This window comes from Cervus elaphus, chromosome 12 (genome assembly GCF_910594005.1).
Source record: "Cervus elaphus chromosome 12, mCerEla1.1, whole genome shotgun sequence".
Taxonomy (NCBI): Eukaryota; Metazoa; Chordata; class Mammalia; order Artiodactyla; family Cervidae; genus Cervus; species Cervus elaphus.
Genome location: NC_057826.1, coordinates 22782917 through 22809430, shown reverse-complemented (window position 1 = coordinate 22809430; position 26514 = coordinate 22782917). Strand labels below are relative to the sequence as shown.

Here is a 26514-nt window from a genome sequence, read left to right as displayed (position 1 = left end):
TCTACAGCAAAACACCAAGTTCCTATGGACCTATATATATGTATGTATGTATGTATATATATATATATATATATATATATATATATATATAGTTTCTTCCCCTCCCCCCGCAGCGGTGAGTCTTTATTCCTTTTAGCTGAGCTGCTCCCCTTGCAGGGAGGAGAATTTCCTCCTATCTCAGTCCAGCTGCTCCTTCTGAGCACCCTGAGAAACGGGGATCCATCTTCTTAGTCTCATTCTAGAAGGTTCCAGGCTTCCTCAGCTGATGGTCCGCCTCCCCTCCAGCACGAAGATACACCTAGCAACAAGCTCCAGGGAGGGGAGCTGGCCCTGGCAGAGGAGCAGGGTCAGGAACTGGGGTGAGTGAAGTGACTCAGAGTCTGGGTGAAGGTGCTAGAGCAGCAGCTGCAGGAGTGGGCCCAAGAGGTGAGAGGGAGGGCCCTGGCTGCACCCCTCCCTGGGCCAGTGATGGCCCCAGGGCAGGCTTAATATGACCCTAGTGCTCATTTGGATAGTAGCTTTTACCAGTGGTTTACAAGCTCTGGGTCTCAGAGCCCCAGGAGCTTTCAAATTACTTCTTGGGGTCACTGACCCCCATCTGCCCACTAAGCACTGTCAACAGTCTGAAAAAAATAAAAGCACAACTATTATAGCCAGGAAGCAGTAGGGTGCCAAAGAGAAGGGAGAAGTTGCTCAGTTCTGTCCGACTCTGCGATCTTATGGACTATAGCCTACCAGGTTCCTCGGTCCAGGGATTTTCCAGGCAAGAGTACTGGAATGGGTTGCCATTTCCTTCTCCAGGGGACCTTCCCAACCCAGGGATTGAACCCAGGTCTCCCGCATTGCAGACAGACGCTTTACCGTCTGAGCCACCAGGGAAGCCTAGGGTACCAAAGAGGGTCACAAAATTTTCTGACGTAGAAAAGGTGGCCCTCATGCTTGAAAGTGTAGGAAACCAAAGTATAAGGCCAGGCAGGCTGAAGACCATGATATTGAAAGCCCTGGAGAAAAAGCATCTTCTTCTCAACCCTTGCTTTCCTGAAGTGCTGGGGCTTTCAAGGGAGGCTTGCTATTCCTTGTTGTGATCAGCATGTAATTCAAGGGTAATGTCTGGCCACGTAAGGTAGCCTCCTTGGCTTACTGTGGGGAAGGAATAGACAGCTGCAGGAAACAGAATATGAACTGTGTATCTGGAGCTGGATCAGCCAGGTGGATGCAAACGATACCTTTTTGACTCTGATTAACTGAGTCACTTAAGGGGCTCAGCCTTTAAGTTTTCCACGTTTCTCTCTCTGTATCCTCCAGCTTGGCCAGCATGCTCGCATCTCTCATTGTCACTTATCTAAAGCCAACTCATTCTTCTATGTTTGGTCCCATAGTCAGCTCTTTCATAAAACCTGTTTCTTTGCCTTTTCAGGCTATGCTGACCTTCCCTTCCAAGAGATCTCTTCTGTTTTCAGGCCATGCCTCTGGGCAGTTTAAGTTTTTCATGTGTACTGTCTGTGCAGGTAAATTATAAATTCTTCAAAGGCAAAGTCCTGGTTTATGCCTCATTCACCTCTCTCAAAATACCCAGTATTTTTTAGGGCACAGGAAACTATTTATGAATTCCCTGTTAATTATTTAAAAACTAACAAAAATCATAAATGGAATGACTATCCAAAATTTAATACTTCTGTATAATGCTCAATAGACAAAATGGAACAAAGCTTATAGCACATGACAGAATATTTTCCTTCAGGTATAAAGAGCTTCTTACAATTCTACAAGAAAGACAAACCCAATAGAAACTATGGACCTGAGACTGAAAATTATAAATGGCCATACAATCTCAAACTAAAATTTAGTATTAAATTGATGACACACCATTAGTATATTAATCAAAGATTAAAAAAAGTCTGATGCTACTCATTGCTTTTTTTTGATACTGCTCATTTTTGACGAGTGTATATGCAAACAAGCACTCACATATAGATGATGGGAATGTAAATTGGCCTGCCTTTTTTGGGGGCAATTTGCTACATCTATAGTTTGTACCCACATATACTTTGACTTTCTGTTAAACTGCTATCTATATTATAGACATACTCACACAAGGATGCACAGATATACATACAAGGTTGTTTACTGTAGCATTGTTTATAGAAGCAAAAAACTAGAAACAATTTAAATGCCCACAAAAGGGTACATAGGACAATGGACTCCTAAGCAGCTTTTAAAATAAGTGAAGTGAGTTCTCAATACAGAGTATGATACATTTACACATGTAAGAGGATGTAAGTGAAAAAAGAAAGTTGCAGTTGCAGTTCTCTCTATATAGTAACAATGCATCTATATATCTTCTCAGGTGGTGCTGGTAGTAAAGAACCTGCCTGCCAATGCAGGAGATGCAAGAGACACAAGTTTGATCCCTGGGCTGGGAAGATCCCCTGGAGGAGGGCACGGCAACTGAGTCGAGTATTCTTGCCTGGAGAATCCCATGGACAGAGGAGCCTGGTAGGCTACGGTCCATAGGATTACACGGGTGGACACAACTGCAGCAATTTTAGGCACATGTATCTAAAATGATATATATGCTTGCATTGCATAGAGAATTTCTGTAAGAAAACTATAAGCAAGGGTTATTTTAGGAGAGTGGGATTAGGATAATCTTAGACTACTTTTGTTTGTACTTTATCTGGAATTGCTCTAAGATACTTTGTCTTTGGGTGGTCCAGTGGCTAAGACTCCATGCTCCCAGTGCAGGGGGCCCAGGTTGGATCCTTGGTCAGGGAACTAGATCCTACATGCCACCACTAAGACCTAGCATAGTCAAATAAATTAATAACAATTTAGAAAAAAAGATACTTTATCTTTAAGAATTGCTTGACTGCTTTAAGTATATTAGACAAGCAGTAATACACCACCTGCCTAGTACGTGGGATGGAGGCATGGGGAGAGCTCTTCAGATTACCTGCCCGGCTCCTTCTTGTCCGACGACCCCGGCGGAGACTGGGGTGCCGTGTGGTGATGGGTCGGTATCTTCGGGAGGGTTGTTCCTCTGAAACAGCAAACCCAGTGGGTCATACGAGAGGGTGATCAATTTTTTTTCTAATTGATGTATCACTGCTGCTGTACAGTATTATGTAAGTTACAGGTGTACAATATTATATGTTACAGGTTATATATAACATATAACATAATATTGTATGTTACAGTTGCACAATATAGTGATTCACAATTTTTAAAGGTTATGCTCCATTTATAGTTATAAAATGTTGGCCCTATTCCCTGTGCTGTACAATATATCCTTGTAGCTTATTTTATACCTAACCGTTTTTACCTCTTATTCCCCTACTCCTACACTGCCCCTCCTCCCTTCGAGGGTGACCAATTTAGAGTCGGTCCACCTCCTGGGGTAATAACAGGGAAGATCTGAACCGGACTGTGAGCCGTGGAGCAGTCCCTGAGTTCTGATAGGGGTGGCTCTGGCGACGTGCCTGGAGCTAGTTGGCTCTAGGCACGCCTAGTCTCTCCCATATTCCCGAGATGTTTCTCCCTCATCCCCTTCTGTTAACTCCTCTCACCTGAGCCCTGGATGCTGGTCACCACCTTGTACCTCCACTGGGCCTCCGAGAGAACCTTGGAGAACTGGTGTAGGCGACCCTGCAGTCCGTCTCTGCTGCCTGAGCCGCTCTGGCCTTCCAGCAGCTTTGACTTCTCAGGAGGACTGTGGCCGCTCAGCTCATCCAGCTGCTCCTGCAGCAGCCTGAGGAAGGCCCCGATCGCAAATTCATCAGCCAGGAACCCACTGACACCGCTCGTAAAGTGCTTTAGGTCCAAAAAGCTGTGCCCGTGAGGCTGCCGGGAACTGTCTTCTGGCTCTGGCTTCGGACAGCTTGGAACTGTGTAGGCCAGGCTCCTGGCAGTGCCCAGGGCACCCTGTTCTGACTTCCTCTCAGGCTGTGCCACATGCTGGGGGCTCTCTGACGGGGACCTCAAACCCAGTGGGCCCTTCCCCTCAACATCATCGTCCTCAGCGTAGTCCTCGGGCAGGTGAGGCTCTGGGTGAAGATCAGCAGAGGTGATGAGGAGCAATGAGAAGATGTTTTCTAGAAGTTCCAGGCACAGAGAGTCAGGAATACTGCACAGATACTGTTGACACCTGGCCAGGTACGTTGCGAAGAGATCTGAAGACCCTGAAGCAGCGTGGGTAAGAGAAGAGGCCGAAGGAAAGAGAGAAAATGCAAACATCAGAAACAGCACTTGCCAGACTCACTCTCCCAACTTTAACTCTTTTCTTTCTTTGTAACAACTCAGGGAACTGTGGTTACAGTCAGAAGAATGAGAGACTGCCCAGCCATGTCTTCATGATTTGCAGAAAAATTTTGTTCCCTTAACTAAAAGTGCAGCTTACTGAGTGCTCATAATTTTGTTTCTGCTTTTTGAAATTACATTATTCCTCATCTTGGAGAAGCACTCCATATTGCAGTTCCTACAATGAAGGCAGCCTGGAGACTCCTTACCCCTCAGTTCCCATTTTCACTCACTGTTACACTACAGGTGACCACAGGCTACCCAGATCACTTAAGGCATACTCTCTGGTCAAAAATGACCATGCTCAGAAGTGAAGGTCTATTTCAAAGCTCCAAGGGAGAGATATCTGAACACTAGTCACAGAAGGCAAGGTAAGGAGTTGTAAGTTAAGAAAAATGGGAGAGAATAGGACAGAAGGTTCTTTCCAACTGTAGGCTGTGACCTGTGACACTGACTTAGACAGCTGCATTTGAAAAAATGAAATAAAACAGAAAAATAATCTGGAGTGTGCTCTGTTTGGAAGGGTAAGTAATGTTTCTTAAAACTTATTTCAGTTTTGTTGTTGTTTAGTTGCTAAGTTGTGTCTGACTCTTTTGTGATTCCCATGGACTGTAGCCCACCAGGCTCCTCTGTCCATGGGATTTCTTAGGCAAGAATACTGGAGTGGGTTGCCATTTGCTTCTCCAGGGGATCTTCCCTACTCAAGAGATCGAACCTGCATCTCCTGCAGTGGCAGGCAGATTCTTTACCATTGAATCACCAGGGCAGCCCTCTTTCAGTTTATACGTCACATATACACATACACATAAAAGCACAAATTATATACCTAGGTACAAACTGGAGTGATGTGAAATACTACCTACTGTGGATTGAGTTTAAAAAAAAATGCATTTGGAAGACACAGTACTAGATCAGACTCTGAGAAGTTATACAAATCACTTGCTTTCTCCACGTCCCTTTGACTCACAGAGGCTGATAAACGGAAGAAATTAATCGCGGGCATACTAAAAGGCCACCTTCCAATCCTGGTGGAAAAGTGTTCCCATGCAAAGAGCCTCCTGGGGCAGGCTGTGCCCAGCTTCTGCTGGGGAAGGGGTGAGGGCGGCGCTGTACCTGGGGAGGAGACAGGATCGTTCACGGGCTCTGCAACTGAGGCCAGGTCCTCGGAGGGACCGTCTTTGCACTGCCGGCATTGGGAGTGCTGGTGTGAGTTGACGCACAGGGCATAGATGGCGTACTTCATGGCACAGAAGCTCCGGTAGAGAGTCAGGTTCTGACTCTGGCTCAGGTGTGCGGGGACCAGGGCATCAGCTGAATCTGAATTGCAGAGAGAAACAGGCAGAACTTCAGGGTTGCTCTTTTTAGGCCAGGGCCGCACTCAGGGCTGAAGCACAGAGATATCAAGCTACTAGTCCCCTAAGTGTTCCCACCATCCTCCTTTTCGGGCAGGGTGATGGGTGTCTCTTCCGGGTCTTGTTTCCTACTCAACAACAATATCTAGTCCCTGTTTCATTTTCCCCACCAACCTCCCCTCTACATGTCTGTTCAACCTGGGTCTCCTGGCTATTTAACAAGTTTCCCCCTTGCATTTCTTAAAATACTTGTTTTTCTTTTTTTAAATAATTAAAAAATGTAAAAGTTTAGTCCACTTTTAAAATGCCACATTATCCAAGAGGAGGCTTAAAATGTGTTTAGATTGAGAAACAAGACAGCGAAGGTAACACAAAATTTAAAAAAAAATTGATATTTTTAGGAAAGCCCTCAAGCAGACATCATGGGAAAAAAATACAAACTCTGTTGAAATTCCTTTACACTTGTTTAATAATTTATAATTTTTTATTAAAAATTTGTTTTGAACTTAGGAGGCAGGGTCCCATAATCTTGACAGAATCTCTAAACATCTTAATCTAGCCCAAATTTTTTCCATAGAAGAAGTACAACCTGTTCAAAGAAATAAAGCAAAAAGAAGAAAAAAAATATCACCCACAATCCTACTAGCTAAACACAACCACTGTTACATTCTGGTTTAACCCCTTTCATACTTTTGTGTACAAGTATACGTGTTTAAGTTGAATGTAACATCATTTTGTATACGACTTACTTTTTCTACTTCTTACAGATCCCTTAGAGCATAAGCACTGGATTATGTTTCTTTAAAAACTAAATTTCTGCTGGCTGCATATAGTTCTACCATATGAACCCTTTGTCTAGGCATATTCCTCCAGGGACACTGCAGTAGCTAGGGATGCTTTGCTGCTACAATGTTGGAACAAGCCTCTTACAGGTTTCCTAGTGGTCACTTCTGAGCAGCTCAGCCAATATTGTTCTATGGCCTTGACCTCTTCATGGCATTACTGCCCAGAGCCAGGACTTGCACGCACCCAGAGAGGGAGTGGCTCCAACACTGCTGCGCCAGAAGCCACTCTTGCCTCACCCTGTGCTGTGTGACACGCTCAGTCGTGTCTGACTCTTAGCGTCCCCATGGACTGTAGCCCGCCAGGCTCCTCTGTCCATGGGGATTCTCCAGGCAAGAGTACTGGAGTGGGTTGTCATGCCCTCCTCCAGGGGGTCTTCCCAACCAAGGGATCGAACCCATATCTCCCTCATTACAGGCGGATTCTTTACCCTTTGAGCCACCAGGGAAGCCCAAGAATACCGGAGTGGGTAGCCTATCCCTTCTCCAGGGGATCTTCTCGACCTAGGAATCGAACCGGTGTCTCCTGCATTGCAGGCGGATTCTTTACCAGCTGAGCTACCAGGGAAGCCCTGCCTCATCCTAGTCCAGCCCTATTATCACTCCTCTTTTGCCTCTTTCAAGTTCAAGATCTGAGTATGTCCTGTGACAGAATTCAAATGCTTCTTCGGAAGATTTTTATACCTGTATGTGCAAAATAGAGTTTCAGTTCTTTCAGGAAATCTGCTAAAGTTGTCTACATTTCCAAAAAAAAGAAAATGGAATGTAGTAACACTAACTGTACAGTTAGTGGTAGGTCCTTTAAAAAAGTAAATGGTGGGGTGGGATGAACTGGGAGATTGGGATTGATGTATATACACTAGTGATACTATGTATAAAATAGGTAACCAATGAGAACCTCCTAGAGAAGGAAATGGCAACCCACTCCAGTATTCTTGCCTGGGGAAATCCCATGGACAGAGGAGCCTTGTGGGCTATAATCCATGGGGTCGCAAAAGAGGCAGACACGACTGAGTGACAAAACGGCAACAATGGGAACCTACTGTAGAGCACGGGAACTCTATTCGATGCTCTGTGGTCCCCTAAACGGGAAGGAAACCCAAAAAAGAGGGGATGTATGTACACATATAGCTGACTCACTTTGCCATAAAGCCGAAATGAACATAACATTGTAAACTAATTATGCACCAATAAAAATTAACTTACAAAAGTAAAGCAAAGCAATCTCTAGGCTGAAAGACTTCTGCCATATGAAAATGTTTGTTTCTCTCAAAGGTAAGGTCCCTGGCCTGTGTAGTAGATTGAGACCACACTATCATATGATTTTTGAGAGCAGAAAGAGCTTGCTATGAGGGCTCTGAATTTACAGCAAAGATCTAAAGTTAAAGTAAGGCTTTGTTACTGTTTAAGGCAAATCTTTCTTTGAAAAGAAAAACTCTAAAAATGTTTGAAAAAGAATCTTCTAAGAGAAAAATCCTACCTGCTCAATAGATTATGAAGCGGGAAGGCAGGCACAAAATGTGCTATGAGACAGCTAATGGACCTCGGAGACTCACCAAGAACTGGCATAAATACTGCCAGTGACAATGCTGTGAATTCAGAGGGCAGTTCCTAATTCCGTGGAATGAGGGTATGCTTGTGGTTCCTGAGCTGGATCCCTATGGGACTGCTCTCATAGGAATCCCCAGGCCTCACCTAGAAAGGGGAGGGTGTCCCTACATCTAATAATCTGATTAGGGCAAACAGCATTAATTTAGAAGGTACCTGCTGGACCACCCCTCTTGGTGGATCCTAGCAGTCATGCTAAATAAACCTTGTTCTAAAAGAAACATGTGTAATATTGTCCTGGGGGGAACCCTGCCTAGGTCACTCCTTGGCCCACTCACCATGCTCTTGCTCGGGGTCCTTGGCTGGCACCTTCTGTAGGAGCTTGAGAACATCTTCCTCCCTGAGGGCTGGAAGGTTTGTAAGGTGATGGAGAGAGTAGAGCACTGAGTGGCTGTCTCCACCATGTAAATGACACAAGAGATCTCTCTTTGGTATGGGGTTGCTGAAAGCAAAAGTTGGGAGGATGGAAGGGGAGACAGTTTAAATAATTGCTTGGAAAAAGACCAGTCTCCGTTTCCTCTTATTCTTCTCTCTGGCTAGTAACACCACAGGTTTCACTTCCCCAAACACTAAATTTCAGATGGTCCATCACAGAGGATAGCATTTGTTTACCCTCAAGGAAGGACATCTATTAAACCAGCTTTTTACTTGTCTAGAAAGGATCTAGGAAGGGCCCGCAGATTAAGCTTCCTAATTTCTGTAACCTTCCTAGCTGAGATCCAATAGGAGCATCTCTGCTTTTCTTTGAGTCAGGGCCCCTCGCCACTTCCACCTCTGCTGGTAAGGTGGGTGAAGAACAAAACAGGAACCCAGATTTAGGGAAGACTAAGGCTAAGTTATCAGGAAAACACAGGACCTCACACACATTTCAACAGGCAGTTGTTGAATAAAAATGTGACTTAAGATAACATGCAGCTAAGGATGTGGACCACGCCCAAAAGCTGTGTGACTCTAGGCATGTCACTTAACACTTCTGGGCTTCAGGGGCCCCACTTTTAAAATGAGGATAACTTTGGTGTCTATCTCACAGGGTTAGGGTCAAGCTCATTACCTAAAGGGCTTAATGCAATCCCTGGTATACAGTAAGTGCTCAGGAAACACAAGCTTTTGTTCTTGTTATCATTGTCATCCTTAAATTATCCTCTAGTTATGACCCTGTGGTTGTAGTGAAGATCATCACTACTTATATTTCTTTCCTGGTTTAATAGTTGGAAAAACTACTTGTTGTGGGTCAATACTGTCAACTCAAGACATTTATGGGGAAGATGTATTGAAAAGGCCACATGCATAGAGTGTGGGGTCAAGTGTGCCCAGTGGTGGGAAGAGGGGGCTGGCAGTACAGAACTGTACCTGCTCTGCTGCACACACCACTCCAGGACCTCCAGGTGAGCCCACAGCCCATCGCAGGCATCCCTCAGGAGCTTATCACAGCCTTGGTCCTGCATTGATACAGGAGGAGAAAGAGATGCTGACTCAGGCACCTGGGGTCAGAGGCTGTGACCTACTTCAGGACCCCGCCCCAGCCCAAAGCCTCATCACACACATTTCTGGAGGAGCTTGGGCCACAGTGAGTTACCTGGGTCCCATGGAGTGTCTGGAGCAAGCTCTTGGCTGACGCTAGGCTCTGGCAGTGTGTCCAGCCCAGGAGCACAAGCAGTCTGCTGAGAGGCCTGAATTCTCTATTGAGCAGGCAGCCAAGACTTGGGAAGTCCTCCTCCTTCAGGAGGGTGAGTGCTGTCACCTGGAAGCCAAAGGAGACGGCTAGAGGACTTGCTGCACATCAGGGTGAGAAGATTTTCCATTGTGAAGGGAGGTTTCCAACAATACTAGAAGTGGCCAGTTGTTTACAAAAAATACTAGATTATAAACTTCCTGAAGGTAGGGACTGACTTCTGTTCTATCTCCAGATCTTAGCATAGGATGTAGCACATAGACTAAATTAATAAATAGTTGTTGAATTAAACTGGAGCTCAGCTGCAATCTGGAAGAAGGGTGGAGTAATTAGATTCCCCTGTCAATTAGGTGATATGTTGCTGCCACTGTCTCTTCTTCCTCACACCCTCCAGAAAGCTTACACATAGCTGCTCAAGGACAGATACGAAATGAAATGCAGGCAGTTCTAAATATGAATGATACTGGTTCTCAGAGCCTTCTAGAACTGTGAGATGGACACAAACTAGATGACTTACCACTAATTAAACTGCTTTGCATTGGACAGATGAATGGGTGAGAAAGGAGAAATGAAAAAAACCTGGAAAGGATCCCTGGGAACTTGTGTGATGGAGAATTACTGAGTTTGACTTACCAGGATCTGCTCGAGGAAGTGCTTGTTGTTGCTCAGGCAATAGAAATAGGCCAACTTCCAGGCGTGGGCTGGGTCAGGATTGGAGAACAAGGCTAGCATTGCCCGCTCAGGATCGAGAGGATCCGGTGGGACTGAAAATTAAAACAGACAGCCCACCTGATGGGAGAGTTCACTCCTTCAACAAGTTATACCAGGTTTTCTACACTTCTATCCTAAAGACTCTTTTCTTCTCTCGGTGTGTGTGCTTAATCCATCAGTCGTGTCTAACTCTTTGCAACCCCATGGCTCCCCTGACCAGGCTCCTCTGTCCACGGGATTTCCCAGGCAAGAATACTGGAATGGGTTGTCATTTCCTTCTCCAGGGGATCTTCCCGACCCAGGGATTGAACCTGCGACTTTCGTGGCTCCTGCATTGGCAGGTGGATTCTTTCCCATTAGCGCCACCTCTTTTCCTGCTAGTGTATCATTTTTTCCCCCATCACTCCATCTTGGACTACAAAATCCATGCTTTCACAAAGCACAGATGCCCATTTTTACAGGACCCTTGCCTGTTTTTGCTTAGCTTCTCCCATTAGATTTCCAGAGCAACATGGAAGGCAGGGATTCAGAGGGGCTGGAAAGGGTGGACTTGGCAACACAGGAGAAGCAGCGCAGGGACACACCTTTTCCCGAGGGTGTGGCCTTCTCTGCGTAGGTGTGGCCGTACAGGGACACCAGGTCCCGCCCGGCCTTGTGTAGCAGGCAGCCCAGCAGCTGCTCCTCCCGTAGGGGACTCCCCTCCAACCTGCAGGCCTCCAGCAGCTCCTCACACAGGAGACGCAGCTCAGCCCCGAGCGGCTCTGCAGGGCAGCGCAGCGTCCGCAGGGCCCCGTAGATGGCGTCCACTGTCCCTGGGGGCGCGGCGGTAGGGCCCCGCAAAGTTGGCAGTGCCTTTCGAATGAGGTCCACCAGGGCTTTCTGCAGAGGCCAGCCTCGGAGGCCCGCACCATCAACCTCCCCAAGCAGGAGCTCCAGCAGGGCCTGTGCGACCTGGGGGGCCTCCCTCAAGAGATCCCAGAGCACAGAGACAGCTTCTGGGCTGAGCCCAGGGGGCCAGCTCTCCTGCCTCAGGTTTCCATCAAGCACAGGGTCCACTCTGTCGTATGCTAAGACTGCGTACAGCTCCTAAACAGAGGATGAAGACAGAGATAGGTGGTATGTCCAGAATGTTATCACTTACAAGCCTCGATGTTTCGCTCTTTTCAGTGTATACATGCATGGGTATATACAATAGCAGTGGTAGCAAACGTTTCTGTAGTCGCTACTATGCGCCGGATTCTTTAGACAGAAAAATTAGTACTTAAAACCACCTTAGGAAGAAGACACGACTATTATTCTCATTTTGAAGGTGTCCTCAAACTAGGGGGTTAAGGCAAAGAGAGATTTGCCCAAGGCCTCCATGCTCAAGCTAGTCTATCCACACCCCTAACCCAGTTGCCCCTAAAATGTACACTGTCACACTAAATCAGGGACTGCAAGCTCACAGACCAGGTAACAGATTTTTATAAGACCCTGTACTCATCTCAAGGCACTTAAATTCAATTTTTAAAAGAACACTACAGACTAGTTTTTAACGCTTGATCTAAATCCCAAGCAAGATTTCAGATACAGTCTGTTCTTTTTTTTTGATTTATTTTTTCTTAACTTTTCCTTTTATATTGGAGTATAGCAGATTAACAATGTTGTGACAGCTTCGGGTGGACAGCAAAGGGACTCAGCCATACATATACATGTATCCAATCCTCCCCAAACTTCCCTCCTATCCAGGCTGCCACATAACATTGCAGATACAACCCATTTTTTATCCTTCCATAAAACCTTCCTCAGTACCTCCAACCCACACAACTCTCCCTCTTTATGGGGCTCAGTACCATATGGTTTAGTACAGAATTGTGCTATGTGTGTATTTCCTTCTTCCCCCACTAGACTGTAAGTCTTTAAAAGGCAAGATCTCTGGAACCTATAATTTGTTTGGTAGGTTATTTCCACTCTTCATTCCTGTGGGTGGTGCTCAGGGATACTTCTTTTTTTTTTTTTTTTGATACTTCTTCATTACCTGCTTCCGAGATGGTCAAAGGACCTTGAGTTCTAGTGAAAGTCCCTACCTTAAATCCTACTGTAAATATGTCTTTCATTGGCTGGTGGCCAGGTCATGAAGAAAATAAGCATTAAGCCTCAGAGCATCCCTCATGCACTAAAGGACAGATCTAGTTAAGATTCTGAATCTGCTCCCGGAAGGTGGCTGTGAGGATTAACTATAACATATTCAATGCACCTGTTGCAGAAGGAGGATTTTTTTTTTTTTTTCCCCCCCTTGTCTATGGGATTTTCCCAGGCAAGACTACTGGAGTGGGTTGCCATTTCCTTCTGCAGAGCTATACTTAGTACTTCTGGCCAAAACACTTCTAGGAAGTCTACAATTAGATAAGGTTTCCCTATCTCTAAATTTCTTTCAAGGGGCCTCCCCCTGGTCTGGCCTGAGAAAAGTGAACAGCCAACATCCTGAGGGCTTGTTTCTGCTGGATCTGTGAAAGCTGAGCTTCTTGAGTGACTGCACCCCTGGGCAGACAGCTGGGGCTGTCTCTCACCTTGAGGATGTCCTCTGAGATGTCACTTGGGAGGTCTTCTGACAATAAAAGAAACTCAAGTTTTCTCCGGAAGCCAGCTGGGAGTAACTTCTGGAAGAATCATAAGAAGGAAGCATAGAGATTAAGAATATGTTTTAAGGGAATTCCCTGACTGTCCAGTGGTTTCACTGCAGTGGGCCTAAGTCCAATCCCTGGTCAGGGAACTAAGGTCCCCCACACCACATGAAGCAGCCAAAAAAAAAAAAAAAAAGACTATATTTTAGCTGACAATTATAAGTAAGTACTTCTCTCTGGTTCAGCTTATTTTTGCTGTTTTCTCTAAGATAAAGTACTTTCTTTTTTGATAAAGTACTTTAGACCATTATATTTCTAGGTATGTTTTCATTCAGACACTTTTCTTTATAAACAAAAACAGCTAAACTGAACATATACTCCCCTTAAATACTAACACTGAAATCCCATACTGATCAGCCTCAAATGCCAAGGCTTGTTCATTTCATGTGATTTTTTCCTCTCTAACTTGAGGACCTTCTCCAAGAATCTTCCTTGTGGTGTCCCAAATACCCAGTTATGAGTAAGTTGGGATGGAATGGCCCATGTGATCCTTTTCTGGACCAACCCCGTTTTTTATTTCCATTTTTAGTTAGAAAATTAAAGGGGGAGAGATCTAATGTTCATGAAACACTTATTTAGTGCCAGTTACTATGTGCCAAGTTTTCACATGCTTTTAAAAATCTCACTTAATTGCTAAACCAACAAACCTATGGCCTTGGGATGTTTTAAAACACTATCTTCAGTAAAGATGAAATGATTAGGAAGTATTTTCCAATCATTTCAAGCATGAAAAGGAAGATGTTTGTTAATGAGACATGTCATCGGAGACTAATGCATAAGGGAAGAGAAAGCTTCTGACTTATTCTGTACCTGCTTGTTTCACAGTAACTTCCCTTCACTTGGTTCTTAAAACTAAAACGATAGTTCCCCTTTCTCTAGGCACAAATTCAAATAAGATGAAAGTCTGGGACTAATCCTGACAAGCACTCTTTAAAACTAGAGACACCTGTAAATCTTGCAGCTGGTTAAATCTTCCAGATGATGGGTTTTATTGAAAAGTCTCCTAAATCAAGGCAAGAAGCACCAATAGGATTGTGCATCTGTAAAGCAAAGTTTAGAACATAAGGGCACGCTTACTTTATTTGTGTGTCATTCATTACATCAGAGGCTAATAAGATCTAGTATGTTCTTGGTCCAAAATCCTTCTTACGATGCCCTCCCTTAATGCTCTATGCCACCTGAATCCTTGCATAATGCTAGTGATTGGAAGGTGGTAAATAAAATTCATTCTGGCAAGCTGAAAGTTAGTGATTCCATTGAGGGACTAAGAGGAAGGAGTAGATAACGCCAGAGGGCAGGCTCTTAATAAAAGAACTAGTTAAGATTTTAGGACTTTCATTTAAAGTCCTAAAGACTGACTAGCTTGTATTTTTTCTACTGGTGAGGTTACTTTATGCCTCTGCAGGGTCATAAACATCTAATATTTGTAAAACAAGCAAGAATTTGCCCAATGTTTCTAAGCACAGATTTTCTTATTATAAAATCAACGCCACGTTCAAGGTAGAAAAATACAAACAGGCAAATGAAAACACACATTCACAACACACACATACCCCAGATCTTTCAACTAAAGGAGAACTATAATTACAACTGTATTCTAAGAGTATTCAGACCATTTTCTATATACACATATAGGCATGCATAACAACACTGTTTTCTAAACAGCTTTTTCTTTTTCTTCACATAGCAGAATACAAATATCCTTCCACAAGACCAAAAATTCATTTACCATGTAATTTTAACAGTGCCATGGTATTTTACAAATAGATTAATCAGTTCTGGACTGTGGACATGGGAGCTGTTTCCATTTTTCCTCTTTTAGAAGCAGCAGGCTGTGAACATTACACTTTTCACATGATAAAACATAAAAAGGCAGAAGGCAAAAATGGACAAAGGAGAGGGAAAATGGAAGCACTGTTTCATCAGATAATTAAAAAGGATCTTTCAGTAGCAGGTGGTAGACAGGAGAAGGAGCTGCCAGCAAGTCCCTAGAAGATGAAGGCCAGTCTAGGATAAAGACTGGCTTTGTGGAACTACTCCAGGAATGAATTTGAAGTCTTGGTCCTTGTATAAAGTTTTAAAATTCTCTGAGGTCCTTGTACAAAGTTTAAAACATTCCCTAAACTGCTTATATAACTGAGGTAATGGGGCTTTAAGGACCAGATGATCTTCAATGCTGGGAAAAACAACTCTTAAGTCTGTGAAAAGGAGCCGGGGAAGTGAAATTCACCTTCAGATCTGGTTGAGCAGCTGTGCAGAAATTTAACCACCACCAATTAGCATAGAGTAAGCAAATGTGCTCCGTGAGGCCAAAGTTCATCTGGTTTGACAAATTCCATGTGTGTACTGAGAAGGTCCTGGGTAACAGTAAGACATTTTTTCCCCCCTTTTCTCTTTGAAGAAACTTTTGGATATTCTAGTTGAAGATGTCTCTTTTAGATCTGAAACTACAGCCAACTCTGAATCACCCTGGGGTTGATTATTTTTCAGTTTGCTTCTCTTCCTTCCCTCTCCTGCTGACCTTTTTTGTCATTTCTCTTTGCTAGTCCATTATCAAAAATCTGGATGATGAATGCATTTACATTAGTAACTTCTGGTACTTTTTGACGTTTATGTGAAGAAAAGTGTCAGGCAAATTCAGAACTAAACACAAAATTCATTTTGATGACCAAGAGAAAGGAAGAAGAAAATTAGGCTGAATTATAGATATTTACAAAACAGAATATGCGGTTTCTTACTTTCAAGTCCATGTAGGCTAAAGATAACATTGAGGTGGGAAAAGGAGAGGACCGAGGAGTTGGAGGCAGAAGACAATGGTTCCAGCTCCAGTTCTGCCAACTAACTTTACGGTGTGACCTTGAGCCAGTCATCTCTTTTTTGAGTCAGAGGTTCCTCACTTAAATCTTAAAGTGTCAGCTTTAATACAAAAGTGCCTCAGAGAGTTTCTTTAATAGACATTTATTTCTGATAATTAACACATATTTCTAAAAGAGCTAAGAATGGTAATTTTTCTTAAAATAAGAACAAACTCTAAACCCTTCCTTATGTTTTCTTTCACTATTAATTTATTCAGTTTTTTATTTGGTAACTTTTAGTTCAAGTCACATGAGTTATTAACTTATTAATTAATGATGTTTAAATCAATAAGCTTTCACTGTACTGGACTAGTTAAAATATGATTTTTGTATCAACAACCAAGTTTTGATTCAGCCATTCTCCATTACTTGAGTACTACGAGGGTTAGACTTTATTCACAATCTTGTCACTTTCACCTGAGTTCTCCAAAGTTCTGTTCCAACACAAGAGTCACAGTGGTTTTTAACACAATGGTATCACCTCAAATGGTAGGTTGGTGACTCAATGCCATGTAGGTTGTTAGTAAATTAATAAATGAATTTAGGTAAGGAGACATCAGTAAATATTCAAGCCAACCTCACTGTCAGTACTGAAACAGGAATACAACAAACCTCAAAATAAAGGAAGCAGCAGACAGAAGGGAAATTTCACAACTCCTTCCAAGTTCTTTTCTCCTGGCCTCAGGAGAAAATTTGAAATGTAAACCTATTTACCTTTTCCAGGGCCAACCATTTTTCCAGTACAAGAAGCCAAACCCAGGCTAATCTTTGAGGACTGATATCCTGTCCACATCTGAAAAATGTAAAAAGAAAAAAAATTCTAAACAGAGTTTCTACTGAATTTTTCTTCTTTGTGATCCAAAATTTAGATTTCACTTCTCAGTCTGTTTTACAGCTGAACAGGCAATACATTGCCCTAATGAGAAATTTTTGAATGTATGTGACAGATCAGTAAAGGGAGAATCAGAACAGAACTAGCAGCATTCACTTAAAAAAAAAAAAGGAAATGTTCTCAATTCTATCTCTATCTCCTTATTTAGTCTTTCTTATTTTTAAGCAAAATAATATTCCACCAAAAACCATAAAAGCAAAGCTATCTGAAACAGAAAACTTGAAATCTTGAAATAGAAACTGAAATCAAGTAATCAAAGAAACCAGAAAGTTCATAAAAATTTATTTTTAACTCTATGCTAAAAATAGGATTGGGGCTTCCCAGGTGGCCCTAGTGGTAAAGAACCTGTCTGCCAATGCAGGATACATTAGAAAGCTGGGTTCAGTCCCTGTGTTGGAAGATCCCCTGGAGTAGGAAATGGCAACCTACTCCAGTATTCTTGCCTGGAGAATTCCATGGACAGAGGAACCTGGCAGGCTATAGTCCATAGGGTTGCAAAGGTTGGACATGACTGAAGCGACTTAGCATAAAAAACAGAATTATAGGAGTTCATAAGCCTTTCTTTGAAGTTAGTAGTTTAGAGAGTAATTGACTAGAATCCAAATTTAAAGGAAAAAAAAAAAAGGAAGAAAAGAATCGTGTAAATCTCCATTCTATATATGCTAATACAATACTTTCTTATAAATAACTGCCAGAGTAAGGAAAAATGAGGGAAAAGACTAACGTTTAACTCCTATACCACTAACTGTTAATAGCACTGCCAGGAAGAACTTCAAAATTCACACAGAGAACACTGGTTGCCAGGGGACAAGTAGGAATCAGTGCGCAAACAGGTAGTCCCGGGGACCGGGGGAATTCTTTTGCAGTGATGCCTGATTATAGTGGGAGTTACATGAATCTAAGAATGGATAAAGATGCACAGAACTACACACATAAAAATGAATACATATTGGGACTACCCTGGTGGTCCAGTGGTTGGGACTCGAACTTCTAATGCATGGGGTGTGGGTTCCATCTCTGGTTGGGGTACTAGGATCCTGCATGCAGTGCAGCACAGCCAAAAAAAAAGAGAATGCAGATTTAAAAAATGGTGAAAACTGAATAAGGGCTGTAGTCTAGCTAACAGTGGTGGTGGTTTAGTCGCCTAGTCATGTCCAACTCTTTTCGACCCCATGGCCTGCCAGTTCCTCTGTTCATGAGATTTCCCAGGCAAGAATACTGGAGTGCGTTGCCATTTCCTTCTCCAAGGGATCTTCCTGACCCTGGGGCTGAACCTGAGTCTCCTGCATTGGCAGGCGAATTCTTTACGGTTGGGCTATGAGGGAAGCCCCCCCTAGTTAACAGTACTGGTGTCAATTTCTTGGTTTGATATTGACTATAGTTATATAAGATGTCACAATGGGGGGAAGTTGGGGAAAGGGTACTCTTTGTATTATTTATGCATTTCTTGTGAGTCTATAATTAATTATTTCAAAATAAAAAGCTTTAAGTGAACTCACTTCTGGTCCTTTGTTAAAGTTACAACAACATCTTCAATTTCACAAGCAAGAAGGGAGCAGGATTTGCTCTTATGGAGGCAAAGAAAATGCTTTATTATTAATGATAATAAACATGAAATGCTGGTTCCAGGCTTAAACGCAGTTTCAGATGATAGTTCAAAGCCAAAATGATTAAGTAATATACAGGCATGTATCAATATTATAGAAGCAAAATTTCAGAACACTTGAAATACAATCTGCCTTTGTTAATTCTTCAAAGGTGATTCAGTGAGGCACGTGGACCCGAGCTCAAGTATTGAACCTTTCCTGTCCCGTCCTGTGACTGTATGACAGGAAGCAAGAGATCCCTTACCTCAGCTGATTGGGACACAGGACCAGCGCCCAAAGAATATCTTCCACCTTCTTTGGGATATCCCCTTGTGCCTCGTGTAGCTGAGGTACGCATGCCTTTGCCAGTTCCCAGTCTCCTCTCCGAAGGCACTCACAGAAAAATCCTAAAAGCTGCTTCTGGGAAGCAGCTTCCTCTTTTCCAAATGGATGGTGCATTTTCCCCAGCACAGAGTGCAGGGAGACAGAAACAGATGAATTACACAAAACACATCGGCTTTTTTCTCATTTGTGGACTATCTCCTAGAAACAATACACATCCGAGAGAGAAGAAAAGGAAGGAATAAGACAAACTAGCAACACCCGTAGGAGGAAAGGCAGGGCTTACTTTTCTAATTAGACATGTTACTGTGTCTCTTTTTGAGAAGCTCCCTTTCTCCAAGGGGTGGATCCCATTTCTCTAGGCGCATCCAATATTTGATTAATATTAATCGTCATAAGAGCCCGCGACGCAGACCCAAAACTCCACTTCCTTATTTCCTCCTGAACTTTATGCCCAATCCGGCTCCAAATCCCCAGGTGGTCGCCTCCTTAAAGATGAGAAATTCAGCAGGAACCTCCCTAGTTTGAGCCCTCTTTTAAGGCAGAGCACTGATGATCAGGAGAGGAATCGGTGTCAGAACTGGAGGGCGGTGGGGATTGGGGCGCAGGGACGCTTCCTACCGGGATCGTGGAGAGCGCTCCTGCCTTCTCGGGGCGCCTTACACTCACCCGCTCCCGGTGCCCAAATCTGTACATCTTCCAGTGAAGCCATGTTTGAGCCGAGTCAGGTGACAAATCTCGTTCGGCAGGCTGGGGGCGGTGGAGGAGGGCGGGGGGAGGCGGGGATAACGATTGACATCGGCTAGTGTAATTGGTCAGAGGAGGAAAGATGCAAATAAAGCGCCATATTTGTTTGGGTCACGTGACTCTACCTCAGTAGCTGAGGAAGCTAGTCAGCTGGGAAAGCGATACCAGATACGTGCTTTAGGACCATCCCTCACAGTTCTGACAGTTCCTCTGCTTGATACCTTCTGTTTTGCCTTCGATGGAGCGAGTAGCAGGAATAGCTGTCTGCCTTGATCTTTTTTCTTTTGTTTTCTTTTCTCCTCCTAGTTTGAAGTTAGCGTTTACCTAGGGCCAGCCAGTGACAATGCTTTGCCACGCCCTGGGGATACCCAGATAAAGGAGACTTAAGTCCTCCGTTATTATTCCGTCCACTTGGACTCCCTTATAATTCCAGAACCCTACGTTCTGAATTTCCAGTTCCTTCTGCTTAACACCCGTTATTTATTTGCTCATTTACCGACTTATGACCAACCTAGACAGCATATTAAAAAGCAGAGACACCACTGAAATGTTGTGAAGTAATTAGCCTCCAACTAATAAAAAAAAAAAAAAAGAAGCAGAGACATTACTTTGCCAACAAAGGTCTGTCTAGTCAAGGCTATGGTTTTTCCACTAGTCATGTATGGATGTGAGAGTTGGACTATAAAGAAAGCTGAGCGCTGAAGAATTGATGCTTTTGAACTGTGGTGTTGGAGAAGACTCCTGAGAGTCCCTTGGACTGCAAGGAGATCCAACCAGTCCATCCTGAAGGAGATAAGTCCTGGGTGTTCATTGGAAGGACTGATGCTGAAGCTGAAACTCCAATACTTTAGCCACCTCATGCGAAGAGCTGACTCATTTGAAAAGACCCTAATGCTGGGAAAGATTGAAGGCAGGAGGAGAAGGGGACAACAGAGGATGAGATGGTTGGGTGGCATTACTGACTCAATGGATATGGGTTTGGGTGGACTCCGGGAGTTGGTGATGGATAGGGAGGCCTGGCGGGCTGTGGTTCATGGGGTTGCAAAGAGCAACTGAACTGAAGTGAACTGAACCGACAACCGTGAACTGTGCGCTAGACTCTACTTTAGAAGCTGAAGAAGACGCGGTCCTTGTCCCCAAAGAGATCACAGTCTACTGAGGGGTGTAAGTCAATAGTTAGGATGCAGTGGGCTAAATGATAAGACAGAGGTATGCACAGGGGAGATGAGAGCAAAGAATGAGCAAAAAGCCATTCTCAAATATAATAATCTGAAATTGAGTCTTAAAACAATTTACTAGGTATCCTCATCACAGCTACTTTTATACTGAACTTTCTGGTTTCCTTCATGTTCTTCAGCTATAGACTCGGACTTTTCCCCGTTACATGTTTTCGGCTTGAGCAGTTTCATTTCAATATTTTCCGAACTATCACCACCAAAGGCGAAGAAAAAACCAAAGCAAACCAAAAATTCTCTTCCAAAACTTGGATGATTGGTGGATTCTCATCTATTCTCAGAAAATTAACTTGTCTTTCTGGTCCATTAAGCAGTTTTTAAGTGAAGTGACAAAATAAAGAATAGAAAATTAAAAGAAAGTTATTTTCTGGCATGGTATTCTCCTTGCTGATATTCTTCCACCGGATGTTGATAATCACTATAATGAGAAATTTGACTGGGACTCACAGACATTAGCGAGTGTGAACTACAATTCCCAGCAAGCAGCGGAGCCGCCCTGGGCCTGTGCCTACCTTTGATTGGATAGTTCCCCAGTGTGACGACCCAACCAGCGCTTCGGTTGTTGCTTTTCATCACTTTCCGCGGGGAAGTGTGTAAGGGATAGGGGAAACTTTGAAAGTTGGATGCTGCAGAACCCGGTACTGGAAAGTTTCCTCTTGCGGGCGGTTTGGGGAAATGGGGTGCGCTTATTATTTCCTGCGCCCTCTCTGGGCACGTGGTGTTGATATCGGGGGAGTGGAAAGCCACACTTGGGTGCAGGCGCACGCCCCCTTAGGTACACTGGGATCTTAACTTGAGCACAGCCGCACATCTTTGGGGGTCTGGTCTTCCTTTGTGGGGGTTGCGTGGAAGCTGCACCTTGTTGGGAAGAGCTGTTGTTCAGGGGTGATGTTTTCGCCTCTTTATGTCCATCCATCTTCCCACGTGTGGGCAGTTTGAGGTCTAGGAAGGAGAGCCAGTCATTAGGGGAAATTGAGTGTCTGCCTGTCTTCAGGTGTTGTTGAATTAGAGGTACTGAATAGTGTGGAATATGGACTCAGATACCTGGGTTCGAATGCAGACTCCACCTTGTGCTAGATGTTAGGCTTTGCTTAAGGCTTTCATCTCAGTGCCTCAATATCAAACTATAAAGTGGGGTAAAAATCGGAGTTCTTGGAAAAGTGGCATGTAATAAAGGCTCAAGAAATATTAGCTATTATTGTTAATTGACAGTTTTCAATCGTGAGGATATTTTTTTTCTTGATAAGAAGAGGATTCACTTTCCAGGATTGAACTTCTTCCCTCACACACTTGTTTACATGCACTGGCATATATATACGCAGAGCAGGAATTTACCGTGGAAGAAACAAACGTTCAACTCATAACAACATGTTAATAAGATTATCGAACAAATGAGTACACAGTGTGATGAGGATATTGGAGAGAAAGAGAGTAAGCAGGAAGTCTTTGTGGAGGAAAATCAGGGAGGCAGGATGGCCCTCATGTAACCTATCAGTGTTATGGTTGGAAGGCAGGTCACCTGAGGTAGCAAATGCTGTTGTGCTGAATGAGTTGATAGCAATTGTTAGCAGTAGGAGCCAGGCACCATCCACATCCTCTAACTTTCACTACATTCCTGCAAAGTAGATATTTAGACAATGTCTGTTTTTCAGATGAGGAAAGTGAGGTACTGGGAGGCAAGCGATTTTACCAGAAAGATCAGAATCTGGGCCTTGCGATCTGATATATGAATGATAGGGAAGTGAGGGACCAGTTCACCAAGAGGCTTTAGGCCATCATAAGAAATGTGGAGTTTATCCTGTGGTCTCATGGTCCCACGGGCAGTGTGAAAGGATGAGCGTGACAGGATTGGAGCATTTTTAGGAGGCTACCTCTGACAGGATTGTGACTTGTGGGTCAGTTTGGTGCGTATTCCTCTCTGCTTCCATCTGAGTGTATGTGTTCTTGTTGCTGTCCTGTCCGACTCTTTGTCACCCTGTGGACTGTAGCTGCCCAGGGGGATTCTCCAGGCAACAATACTGGAGTGAGTTGCCATAGCACATTTAAATTCCGATGACAATACTTGCTGCATGACTAATTATTTGTGTATATATTACTTTTAATCTTTTACTGTGCGTTTCCAAAGGGGAGAAATATACTTAAGTGATTCTTGTGCCACAGCACTCAGCAGAATATGTGCTTAAGAAGCATCTGTGGAAGGAACAAACAATTTATTTTTTTGTGGGTTGGGGGGTGGGGGGCGGTGAGTGTGCAGGGCAGAGAATGACCAGAGGCAGTGTGAGTAGTCTAGGCAAGTGATGTGTGTGTGTGTGTGTGTGCTCAGTCGTGTTTGACTCTTTGCGATCCCATGGACTGTAGCCCACCAGGCTCCTTTGCCCATGGGAGTTCCCAGGCAAGAATGCTGGAGTGGGTTGCCATTTCCTTCTTCAGGGGATCTTCCCGACCCAGGGATCGAACCTGTGTCTCTTGCATTGGCAGGTAGATTCTTTTATCACTGAGCCACCAGGGAAGCCCTATTCTCTTTTTTGGGTTGAATTTATTAGTCAAAATGATGTCATTGCCCAGAGCTACCTGGTATGTGAAGACCCTGGGCAATGATTCAGCAGATGTCACTTGGTAAACTTTCTATTAGAGACACAAAACCCAACACTGACAAATTCCCTTTGAGTGAAATGAGAAGGATTTATTTTGTGGTTGTGGGAGGGATGTGTGTGTGTGAGAGAGAAAGATGAGGGAGAGAGAAAGAGTGTTAATCTGATTAGAAATTTGGGCCATGGTATTGGAAATGAATATCTACATTCTCAGTGATTGGTTTAGTTCCCAAATGTGACTCTTTTTCTGATCATTTTATTGTTTTATCTCCTGGAACAATGAAGAGTCCCTATTTCTATTTTATCCAGAGGATATTCTGCCATCTGAGTGTAATACAGCTTCTTCTTTGCTTGTGTTATTAAGATAATCACAGTGATTCTGTTCTTACTCTCTGAAGGCACATATTTCATGAGCCTCATTTAGTCCTCACAGGGTTCAATAGCAAGAGTGAAATGTAATTGCATGTGGGAATGTGAGCAGCTACTGTAATAAAAAACCATTTCAGTTTTTAAGTGACACCTGAAATAACAAAATCTCAGTTGATTCAGGATGTTTGTTCTGACTCCGAAAAGAGTATGATTATGGACTTGTAGAAGAGTGTACTGACTAAGAGGATAGGCCTCAGAGTCAGACTTCCTGGGTTCAAATTCTGGATCTACCATTTACTTTTTCTGGTAACAGTGGAATGGCTAACCTTTCCAGACTTTAGTTTTCTCATATGTAAAAATGGGACCAGTCATCAACCTTTCTTATAGGGCTGTTGAGAAGCTTAAATGTGGCAATTGATGTAAAGCTTTGGAACAATGTGTGATACATAGAAGGTGGTCAATAAATTTATTATTGTTTTGGTGCAATGAAAGCAGACTTTCTGGGAGTGCTCTTTGGAAATATTTGTATTAATTACACATCCAAATAAAGTTTATGAATGAACTGAAAATCTTAAGATGCTATATAAATGTGAAATGGTGTTATTATATTTGTGTAATAAGTTTTTAAAGAATTTTTGTGAAATGCAGATTCTTACATTGTTTCTTTCCATGTTTGACAAACAGTAGTCTCCCCTATTTAAAGTATTTAGAAAGATTTATAGCCTTCTTTTATTTTATCAGTAATATTTTAAATACCATACATTTCATTTTATATATGGAGAGGCTTGAAAATGTTTTATTTTGCAGAGTGTTGTGGATTGCCCATCTGCTACTGCTTATGCTATTTCCCAATGTTTTTTCAAGGTTCTTTTTCTTGCTGCATCTGGAGGCATGGGTAGCAAGAAACTAAGACGAGTGGGTTTATCACAAGAGCTGTGTGACCGTCTGAACAGACATCATATCGTTACCTGTCAGGTACAATTTGTTTAATTTTTCTCAGTGAGAAATCTTAAGTGCAAATTAATCTTAAGTGTACCTAAATAACTTTTCTTAAAAAATTTTTGCTTAAAGTTTTAGAAAACATGTTTATTTTAATTGGAGGATAATTGCTTTAAAATATTGTTTTGGTTTCTGCCATACGTCAACATGAATCAGCCATAGGTATACATATGTCCCCTCCTTCTTGAACCTCCCTCCCAATAACTCTTTAATTGCATCTGAAATATGAACGTTTAGGTTTATAAGTGATGGTGCTTGCTAATTCAAAATAACAAACCTCTTAGCTTGTATTTCCAAATGTGATTTCATTTCAAGAGTTTTACATTTTGGTTAGGGCTGAGTCAGGAGAATGCTCATGGCAGAAGGTGAAATACACCTGGCCATTTATTTGGGATTCTAGAGAAGTTTTGTCCTTGTAAAAGAAATTCTGTAGTTACATGAGAAATATGACTCAAATGAGGAGACAGTATTCAAAATGGGTAATTTCTCTTGAAAGCAAGAAAAATTTTTAGGATTACTTTTCTATCAGTGGAGTGAGAAAAATATATAAAGTGGATGTTGTATATTTAAGCACAAGAGTAAAGCAAATCCCTCTTAGGAGGTTAAATTAGATTTAACATTTTATATTAGGATTTAATCCTTGATAAGATGGACTTTTAGAGAATGCTGGAGGGTTTTTTTTTTTTCTCCTTTTTTTAATTGCTTTGTGTGTTAATGATATCTTTGCTTTCTCTGTTATAACATTTGATAACCTTCATGTTCATACTTTGAAACACTCTTAAAAATATGATATTTAACATTTCAGTCCATAGTTCTTTTTATTCTCTCTCAATTATGAAATACTTCCCCTGAATGATCTTATAACTTAGGATGAAACTGATTTTATTTCTGGTTGTCTGTTTGTGTCCAAACTTTTGGGTACAGGGGCAGGGCTCCTATCTACTTGGGCTGATTTCTGCTGCTATGTATTTTTACTTGGTGTGTCCTCTGGTATATATTAAGTTGGATAATTAGAAGATAAGATTATGTCATATCTTTTAGTTAAGGAATATTTAGGAGGAAAATACTATAAGAAACATTCAAACTGATCTGCAATAAATTACGCTTTTATTTACACATGGACAGTGTCAATTGAAAGCTTCCTTTTAATTCCAGTATCTTTGTTGTACATGTATATTTAAAATAGTCTCTTTATGTTTTTTAGGACTTTCTATGTCTTTCTCCACTGGAGCTTATGAAGATGACTGGCCTTAGTTATCAAGGTGTCCATGAACTTCTGTGTGTGGTTAGCAGGGCCTGTGCACCACAGATGCAAACGGTATATATATATTTTAGACTTATGATTTGGTTATGATTTTTATTTTGAAAAGCTTCTGAATTCTCTTTAAATCTTTTAGGGGATAAGGTAAAAGCAAAAATAGAGATGAACACCTCAAAAATACCAACCCTCACAACGTAAGAGTTAGTCCTCTAATGAGAATAAATTTATGTTGTTTATAAGCTCATGGGAGACAGTTACAGGAATGAGAGGTAACAGGAATTTTTTTTCTCTATAGCTGGCAGTGTTATTTCAAAAGTTCATCTTTCTCTTTTACTTGTTTGGGAAGGATTTGTGAACCTCATGGTTAAAGTATAATATACTCTTAATTTTAGAGTGTCCCTGTCTCTGTAATACTAACTTTTACCATCATCATTTACTCTACATCTCAGAGTATGCATATTGGACTTACACTGACTTATTGACTGAATGAATA

The 26514-nt window shown here is 42.6% G+C and overlaps 2 protein-coding genes across 2 annotated transcripts in view; one reads left to right on the top strand and one right to left on the bottom strand.

Annotated features, from left to right (window-relative positions):
• Positions 1–19563, bottom strand: part of ZFYVE26 (zinc finger FYVE-type containing 26) — a 64993-nt gene extending 45430 nt beyond the window's left edge. The window contains exons 1-12 of the mRNA XM_043919379.1: positions 19489–19563; positions 18743–19020; positions 16714–16792; positions 13031–13120; positions 11066–11567; positions 10404–10534; positions 9675–9839; positions 9449–9537; positions 8377–8540; positions 5410–5613; positions 3567–4178; positions 2954–3040 (exon numbers count right to left, since the gene is read on the bottom strand). Of these exons, the coding sequence (XP_043775314.1) occupies positions 2954–3040; positions 3567–4178; positions 5410–5613; positions 8377–8540; positions 9449–9537; positions 9675–9839; positions 10404–10534; positions 11066–11567; positions 13031–13120; positions 16714–16792; positions 18743–18936 (2317 nt within the window). The 5' untranslated portion in view covers positions 18937–19020; positions 19489–19563. The remainder of the gene's footprint in view (positions 1–2953; positions 3041–3566; positions 4179–5409; positions 5614–8376; positions 8541–9448; positions 9538–9674; positions 9840–10403; positions 10535–11065; positions 11568–13030; positions 13121–16713; positions 16793–18742; positions 19021–19488) is intronic.
• Positions 19564–21327: 1764 nt separating this feature from the next.
• RAD51B (RAD51 paralog B) overlaps positions 21328–26514 on the top strand; it is a 607502-nt gene continuing 602315 nt past the window's right edge. The window contains exons 1-3 of the mRNA XM_043921041.1: positions 21328–21439; positions 24626–24736; positions 25965–26078. Coding sequence (XP_043776976.1) covers positions 21425–21439; positions 24626–24736; positions 25965–26078 — 240 coding nt within the window. The 5' untranslated portion in view covers positions 21328–21424. The remainder of the gene's footprint in view (positions 21440–24625; positions 24737–25964; positions 26079–26514) is intronic.